This window comes from Parambassis ranga, chromosome 3, assembly GCF_900634625.1.
Source record: "Parambassis ranga chromosome 3, fParRan2.1, whole genome shotgun sequence".
Classification (NCBI taxonomy): domain Eukaryota; kingdom Metazoa; phylum Chordata; class Actinopteri; family Ambassidae; genus Parambassis; species Parambassis ranga.
In genome coordinates this window covers 14,185,429-14,194,824 of record NC_041024.1, presented here as the reverse complement: position 1 = coordinate 14,194,824, position 9,396 = coordinate 14,185,429, and the positions used below count along the sequence as shown (strand labels likewise).

At 41.3% G+C, this 9,396-nt stretch overlaps 1 protein-coding gene across 1 annotated transcript; it reads right to left on the bottom strand.

Moving 5' to 3' along the window:
* Positions 1-570: 570 nt before the first annotated feature.
* Positions 571-7,631, bottom strand: depdc7a (DEP domain containing 7, paralog a). The gene is made up of 9 exons (XM_028401436.1): positions 7,538-7,631; positions 4,714-5,176; positions 3,507-3,637; positions 3,200-3,392; positions 2,839-3,059; positions 2,584-2,726; positions 2,377-2,502; positions 1,715-1,793; positions 571-1,616 (listed from the first exon to the last, which is right to left on the bottom strand). The coding sequence occupies exons 2-9, from the start codon at positions 5,166-5,168 to the stop codon at positions 1,393-1,395; spliced, it is 1,572 nt and encodes a 523-aa protein (XP_028257237.1). The 5' UTR covers positions 5,169-5,176; positions 7,538-7,631; the 3' UTR covers positions 571-1,392.
* Between the last annotated feature and the right edge of the window lie 1,765 nt (positions 7,632-9,396).

Here is a 9,396-nt window from a genome sequence, read left to right as displayed (position 1 = left end):
AGCACTGACACGACATTTACTCACATCTTCATGTTCTTAATGGGTTTACCGGTAGGGGGCGCCAGATGACACTTCGATGATCTGAAAGGATCAGTCACCCCTTGTTCAAACAGTGAAAGAAGGATAGCAGATTTGTTTTACTCAATAAACCCGAGGGGCTGCTTCTGTTTGCTTTGGCCAATGTAAACGTAATATACAATAATAGGCTACCTTCTGTTTTTCCTTAAATGTAGTTTAGCATTTAGCAGCAGCTGTTCTAACCAGACAGTTCTCCTTGTTTGAGAAAATAACTAACTTAGACACTACACGTATTTAATACCAGCTGCTTCCTGTCACATCAGGTATTTAGTTGTCTGTTCATTGACTACAGCTGGAGAGCAGTCAAACAATGAAATAAAGCATTATTTCACAGAAACGCAGTATGGGTGACCAATGTTTTACATAACTGGGAACCTCACTGGCAGCATTAGATTTCAAAATGATGCTGTAAAAAACTGAGGATGCATCTGCAAGAAGAAAACGCTGCGGTCACTTTTCAGGATAAGAGGACAAATCAACTGACCCACCAGATGTGTTAAATATACATTTTATGCTGTACCATTGAAAACAGTACCATGAATATTAATGTCTGACATTTCCAGTTGAATTGTACCACTGATTTGCCAAAATATAAACAAAATGTTTGTGTTTTTTTCTCAAGTCTGGGAATTCTTTTTTTCCACCTGAAGGTATGGAAGCAATTTCCTCTGCTGATTTCGGGGATTACATAAACCTCATTTAAAACAAAACCCCTGAAGATGCCACTAAAATGCAGCACAGGATTTCAGTCAAAACATCAACAAAGGTACAAACATCTGCTTTGTTGATTTGTTGCCACAAAACACACGCAAAAAGCCAGCAGGCTGATTTTCATGAATGCCTCTTACTGTTCACCACAGACATCAGACTTTTAAATTTCCAGTTTCAAATTTCCGCTGGAGCGCTGCTCACATGTAGCTGCACTACACTGTACGTGACATTGTATATGAGAAACCACATGAACTGACACCATTTCTATTGCACAAGCACAATATGCAGAATTGTCCTCGCTGGCCACAGATACATAAAGCAATGAAGGTGCCTTGTCTGTAGAACACACATTCTTTGTGTCTTTCTTGGAAAGTAACAGTCTCAATCAAACTTGACATGTTAGTGTCCTGCACCAAACAAATCCTTAAATATTGTAGCTTATTAAGTGTCTGCACAGTTAAAATTCACATCTTTTTTTTCAGTAGTCTAGACTATTTACACAAATCCATTCACTATCCTGCACATCACATGCATCAGGTTAGATTTTTGTCCTTACGTCTACCTCTTTACTTTATTATACATGCTATTTAAAACTAATAAATATCACTGTAACAACATGTTGACACTGGACAATCTATGTCCAAAGTACTGAACAAAAACCTCTGGGTGGCCTTTATAAAACTGTCCCAGCAGCCGCCTTTTTTCTTTGGAGGAGAGTTTGGGGTTCTCGTGGACCGTCTGCAGTAGAGACAAAAGCTCCTCTTTAGTGGTTTTTTGTGTGTCTTCTTGATAAGCCTTAGTGCTTATTCTTGTGCAGTATGTCGGCCCTGCAGGAAAGAGAGATGAAGAGGCAAACATTTCTTTACTAATTAAAAAGTTACTTTAGTTACAGAAAGGGATTTTACTACAAGAAAAATCTGCAAACCTGTTATTATATCTGGATCCTTTCCTCTCACAATATTCATTACTCTGTCACTGACCATCTTGTGCAACGAGACAGGAATCTGTCAGAAAGGAGACGAAGCATCATATTATTTTGACTTAAATATTGAACATTAGAACAAATGCAATTTCTGACTTTATCTGTAGATGCTCTCATTCATCCAGGCCATAGGCGTTTTCAAGAGTTTAAATCGAGGCAACTAGACTCATGGACTATTAATCCTTTCCTAGCAGGTTTCACCCCCCATTCAAACCCTAACGATGGGCCATTAAGTAGTCCTGCACATGGCCCGGACAAGGTTTCTGGTTGTAAACTGACCACTAGCCAACAACAGGGATCCTAGTCATGTAAGTTCCTGCAAGATCCACCCACAGAGGTCCTGAACACATAAAAACAAAGATTCCTAACCAGAATAGTAGCAGAACTGAAGAAGTGGCAAAACATCTTCAAAAACAATCCTTGAGACGAGTTGCCTCAATTTAATCTCTTGGAAATTTCTGAGTTATTCATTTGTGGCAGCCTGCTAAAATATCTCAATGGCCATCCACTCAATTACTTAGATGGCAATCTCAGTAGACATGTTGATTGTTATGTCCCTCCTACACACATGCACGCACACACAGAGGCAAATTGGGAACACTTACTTTGAACAGATCACAGTGGTTATCCATCATAAACAAAACCATCAAGTCCACCTTTCCTTTGGAGAGTCTGCTGCTGTAGACAATGGCACTTGAGAAAGATCTTTTCACTGCCATTCTGTTTTCAATCTAAGAAAAAGATTTACATTAAGTAACATGCACACAAACATGGAGATACAACACAAAATGCACACACACTCAAGCGCTGACCTCTTTGTGCAGTTTAACTTCCTGTGGTTTGGCTGCAATGGCCATGAACTTCAGGAGCCTGCGTAGCTCCTCTCTGCTGCGAGAGTCCTGCAGCTTCAGGCTCAGCTGCAGTGCCTCCAGAGCTTGCTCTTGCTTCCCATTTACTAAAAATAAACCAAAAAGTACACTTCAAATACACGGTTTAGGATAAACACCTCTTTCCATAAAACTGGCAGGAACTGTGTAAGAGACTTGCTAAGAGACTTGATTACTTACCTAGTAATTCTGAGATACCAGAGTGGATATCAAAAACAAGGTTGCTGAGGAGAGGTGGCTGTTGTGTGTGTCCGTAATGCTGAGCCAGGACCTGGTAAAGAAGCCTCTTACACTGGAGCAGGTCGTCTGCACAACCGGCCAAACCTCGACTGACCTCCACCACCCGGTCATCAGGAAGAAACTCCAGACAGTCCACAGCCCCTGACATCCACTCATCATCCCTGAGAGAGAGTTTATTCATTTATATGTTTTCAGGATATTTGTCATATAGAACATACAGTCAGAAGGACCAAGCCAGCACTCATGGAACACACACACGTTAATATCATTTATAAATAACATAAAATCATGAAAGACTTACTGGGCTTCACTAAAGGCCTTAAGAACCTCTCTGTCCAGGTAGCTTGATGTATACAACAGGTCGGGGTCACTGTCCATGCCATGCAGTGGGGGCCGTGATGCGTCTCTGCCCTCTAACAAGTCCTCCAGCAGGGGGAGCTCTATCAGCTGCAACAGTCTGTACACTGCCTGCTGGTGCCACACTTCAACTACAACTGTGAAATCACACAATATAACTGTGAGACGAGTGACAAATATAGGTAAACACCATGCTTAGGGACTTGCTTTGTGTCTGTGTCACACTCCTTTGTGTCTCTTGAGAAACGTACCCTCTTGTGACAGGCCGAGGTTGATCATCTGGGGCGTGATGGTCGAGCTGAGGTTGAGGTTTCTCAGCACGTCCTCCACTGATTTGTCTGGTTTCACAGGGGAGTTGGTGGAGTGGCTCAGCACCTCTTGTCTGAAGAGTCACATAATAACAGCAATCAGTTGGAATGATTGGAGAAAAAATAACCGGACTTATTATATGGACAGATGGTGCAAACTGTTTTCTAGTAGCTGTGATTCAATACCAGTGTGCTACAGTTGAGTATGCTCATTTAATCAGAAAAAAAGACAAAATAAATGCTCAATTTCCAGGATTAAACTATTTCTGATGGACACTGAATAGGACATTTGAAGGCTTCTTTCCAATCATTTAAATTATTCCTGTGCAGATTCGACATGATTCAGACTACAAATGACAAAAGCCTTGTTTAAACGGTCAGGCCACACGCTCCCTCCCATTACAGCCATCAAGCCTGTCCTCTGTTGGGTTAAAAAAAGATCAAAAGGGAGCAAACAACAAAGAGCTGTGAGGCCATGTGTTAGAACTTCATGTGAAATGATTATTACCTTCCCTGAAAGGCAATCAAAATGTAAAAGTTTAAAAGTTTAGTTTTTAGATTTTGGAAATATGCTTTGATGCTAATAGTCACATGATGTGGTTAATGTCATTGTCATTTATGTGTGGTGACTATTAACCTATCTTTGCACAAAGACTGGAAAAAAGCAAGGAAAGAGCTAGCCTGGGTATCTTAAATTTAAGCAGCCTTTCAGTGGACCATGTGGGGAATTATGTTTTGGGAAACAAAGTAGTAGTGACCAATGGCAATAATTTATGTTACTTTATGATGATTGTTTTGTCTTCATCAAGAAAGTCATAAAGATAGTCAAGTATCCCAACAACTTTCCAGTTTTCCCTTCTCTCTCCTGCCTCATTTTTCTTTGTTTTGTTTGTTTGCTTGTTTCATATTTGTAATATTGTTTTTACTCATTCATATTTTTGCACATTGGTAAAAAAATAAAAAAGGTCACTAAAAATCATCAAACTAAACTTGATACTGATATCAAGTCGTGACTGCATGATGGAACTTCATCTTGTGCCTCACTAGGCAAACAATCTAAAGCTACATTGGATTTAGGATTAGCTGAGGAGGAAGGAGAACAAAGCGAATCACAGATGAGATCTGATGATGTTATGACATGAGTCTGTACCTTTCACGTGATGGACTATAGCTGTTCTTGTTCCTGTTCATGCTCGGTGAGTCATAGCCGCTCTCAATGGTACTGGTGGAGTGGGAGTTGGTGTTTGTCAGTGCTGATGAGGAGCTGGTTGCTGAACTCAGGAACCTGTACAAACTGCAGCTACTGTCCTCAAACGTGGCCCTCTTCTTTTCCTTCCCAAAAACTTTATTGCCCACTGGCTCAAATACCCTTGAGTCCATCAAGGCCTGACAAAGCCGAACCGCCTTATAACGGGGCACAGCCTCATCACCAAAGAAGCGGTTCAGGGTGATGTGTGCCAACACCACATCCACAGCCTCTGAACCCAGGAAGCAGTCATGGTAGGACTTCAGCTTGTGGCGCCGCCGCTTGACCTCCACATGAGTGCGGAGATTGGAAATGATGCTTTTCCAGATGTAGGTGGCCTGGAAAGGCTTCCCAGCCATGCCTTGTTCTGGTGGAGTCAAACAAGTGGAAGACGGTAAGAGGAGTAATCAGAGAAAAAGATCAACAAAAAAATCTATCTGATGGTTTTAGGACCTTCACAAGGTTCCTAACCACCAGTCCTTTCCATGATCCACTTGTTATTCCATAGTGGACATTCTCAGCTTTGTCTATTGTCTGAGCCCTTTCTGAGAGACTACAAGGAATTTGCTGTCTGTCTTTACCAAACACACACTCCCCATCCTCTGTGTAATGTCACATAATCAGAATCTGTGTTCAAGTTACTGCATGTGGGCGTTTACAGCACAAGTCCAGGGTCAACACCTCTCATGAGGCGGAGAAACACAACCTAAAACATTTTGTGAGGCATCCTGGTGTGTTGTATGATAACAGCTAAAGACATTAAAATGAACAAGGATCATCACAGGTGCATTTGATTTTCTTACCACAACGGGACAGCGATACAATCTTTCTGCACAGTTCACTAAACCTCATTCAGATTTGCACCAGGAAACGAAGACAATGATCACATTGTGAGTCTTTTTTTCAACCCTGATATGTTGCTGATGCAGCACCGCCACCAACACATGTATACAAATCACGAGATGCAATCAAACATTAACATGCTCGCTCCATCATACAACTTGTAAGCATATCTCCTTTGCCATACTCCACCACCAGCCGAGGTGGGAGTGAGAGGGAGCAGGGCTGACCTTCGAGAAATGTTGCTGCAGCTTTCATCTCACAACAGGAAACATTTAGAAGCCTGTTGAGCAAATGTTAGGGAGAGGATCTAAGACACACTGAGACCAGAGGCCATAAATCAAGCACTGACAGCAACAGCCAGACTCCGTGTTATGATAACACAACATGACAAATACAATTACTGACCCATCTGTGAAACTTGAAAACAAAAGCACTTGGGAAGAGTAGAACGACACGCAGATGTTCTCCCACTCAATCTAACAGCCCAGAAAGGTGTGTGGTAGATAATGTGTAATGATCTACTGATTAATGAGATATGTCTGCGTCAAACTGTGTCTCCATCTGGGGGAGAAGAAACTGTCCTGAACTGTGAATTTGCATGTCAGGAAAGAACAAATGGACCCGCAGCAGCTGCTCAAGGAAGAACACCGTGCAACAGTTTGTATGCATGAAACGGAAGAATTATAACAGGAGGGTTCATTCAGTAATTGAAGATACACACATATTAAAGACTTAATGTACTCTGCAGGCAGGTTAATTAGTGGAAAGAGGAGCTGAATTAGTTAAATGAAATCTTTAACTTAAGACAAGACCATCTGGAGAATTCCCATCAGGGTTCCAGGGATTAACAATCACACAATGAATCCGGATCTGATCAATATCCATTAATGCTTGTTTAAAAAAGGAGAAAAGTCGGAGGGTCAGGTGAGGGTCACAACGATCCTGGGAACCCAGCTGTGCTCTGTCACCTCTTGTTGCTTGCACCAGGCTGAGATTTGAGCCCAGTTTGCATAGTTGACGCCAGTCTCCTTTGCTGTTACTCTGGCCCTCTTAATAATAATAAAAAACAGCAGATACTCTGGAGGGGACTGCTCTGCATTTCAGCCTAGGACAACAGAGCACCATGTGTTTGCACACATCAGTGGAGGTAAATAATCGCAGAGGAGCAGCACAGTAAACACATGGGGACCTTTCCCATGGGAGGCTCTCACAGCTCTCTGAAACTGAGCTAGTGTATTGTCACAAAATGGCTTAATGACCTTTTTATTTAAAGGTGTTGGCATGCATGAAAGTGCATGCACAAAGTGGTGTAGCCTGTGCCAGACTCCCTCATTCCTCCTGCATGCTGAGACAAGCGAGATTAACTGATCAAGCCTTAGGACACAAAAAGTAGACGCTAAAACTCGATGGGCCATTGGCCCGTATGGATTTGAATCCTCACACTCTGAGTGATATATGGTGTGCTATATACACACACACACACACACACACAACACTGTTTTACCACAAACACAACACCGGCTGCTGGGTCTACACAGAGTAAATGTTAAGAGGTTGAAGTGCATATTATTTTAACTCATACAGAAATTATTTAATTATTCTTTAAACATAGAGGATAGATTATGATTATTATGTATTATTATTTAGTTCTAAAGAGAGCATGAATCTAAAATACATGGCGTGCGTAAAATGCACGCAGGACTAAATTATGGTAAGAAGAAAAGACCTCTTAACAAAACATGCAACAAACTCTAAAGTGTTGATAAAGTCATCCAGGTCATATTCGTAGAGACGATTGAACAACCTTTAAAAGTTACAAAAGCATAAATCAAACACGAAAAACAACATATTTGCAGAAGAAGTTCAAAGTGATTAGGGTATTTACCTGGTGTTCGGTGAATTAAAACTTCCTCCACTGACTGTAGAGCCAGCCATTCAGACCGCGTCCTTGCTCCTCAGTCTCAATCCACAACGTGACGCACGCAACTACAGTCAACCCCGAAACCTGCCCCGCCCACTGCAATGCATTATTCATGTCCCAATCACCGCCCTGCCAGCATGGTAATCAGGCTCTCACCGTCGCCTCAAATCTAAGAAAAGGCTCAAATCACTTAAGATGAAACTGCAACAAATAGTTCCTAACTTTTTTTCTTCAAATGATCTCCTCCTGTCATGTGATGTGTACGTCAATATAAAACAATGCGGTTTAGCCAAAGGCAGAGTGCGTAATGACTGATGTTTCCTTATGGTTGTTGTCTTACAACATCTAAGTTTCATTGGAAAAGAAATACCACAAAATACATGAAGTTTTCACACAACCTTTCACTTACAAAGTCACACCCTTAATGCCTGCGCTGTGTGTATACCCGATCTGATAAGAACTTACAGTATTTAATCAGATATGGAGTTTCCAATAAGAGGAGGTAGATTGTGATTTAAAGGAAACACAACCGCGCCACTGAGTACTGAGATGTTCATGGAAAACATTTTCCTGAAGTTACAGGGGACACGTGACTGCAGGTACCACAGGTATCAAAAATGGCCCTGATGCCTGATCACTTTGTTTTGGATCTGCATGTGCGTAGTGTTACAGAACGTACTGAACCCTAATGTCTCATAAACACAAACGCATGCCCAGAATAAAAACAACACACGAGCTCCAGTTAGAGGGGCAGATTTCATGAAGTGTCGCTTTAACCAGGTGCCTTCTGTCTCAAGGTGTAATCTGTCAGTGGAAAAGCAGTAAGCTGACACTGTAAACCCAATGTTGGTCACTGGAAGGGAGACTGAAAGGTAGACAGCTATTATCATCATGAGACACAAGTATGGGGAAAGAGGTGAGGTGTGTAACTGGGGCTAACCGGTTGGATCACTGTATTCCTCATATCTTACATTGAAAAATGCTGTTTTACAACAGAAAGTGTGAGGAGAGTGCTGTTCACAACAGGACCTGTATGTATTCTGGCTGAGCAGATGTCCACGCATTGAACAAGACATCTTGAGTTTGTGACTAAAAGACTATAGTGCACAAAGTTCACACACAACATTTAGCTTTTTGTTTTACAGGGAAACTAAAGTCTATATCTGCCAAATCAGTTTTGACTATTGTTATCTGTACCATGGGCTCTACTTTGTTATTTATTTCAAACATCTCATTTTAATAGACACAAAGCAGAGCAAATGTCTTTGGTGAAGGGTTAGGATGTCACAATAATGGTGAATAAACTGCTCAGATTAATGAACTATTCCCTTATGAATGGTGTATGAAATCAAAGGAATGGACAAAAAGCATTATATCAGGTCACATCCACACAAGTAAGCAATTATAACCCTGAGTCAGAATGAGAAGCCACTGGCTGAGGGTGAAACAGGTTTTACAGCTCTTAAAATGAATGCACTGCTAATGTCCTGGTATTTTGTAAACGTACCACAAAGCTGACTTTGGTGCTGAGAAGTGAAACTTGTTTTACACCAACACAGAGTGAGAGATAAAACAATCAGAATTTCTGTTCCACAAGGTCAGAGCAATATTTACCCTCTGTCACTCAGCATTGTTAGGAAAACCCTGCATTATTTCCCATTCCTTCCTCTTCACACTTATCAGTCATGCAATGTTACCCAAGCAGTGACAGCTAACACAATGACAAAGATCTTGAGGAATTTTCGACAGAACGTATCATTTTAAAAAAATGTAACTCTCTGAGCACTGAACAAAAGAATAGACTTCAAAACGTGTAATAGGTG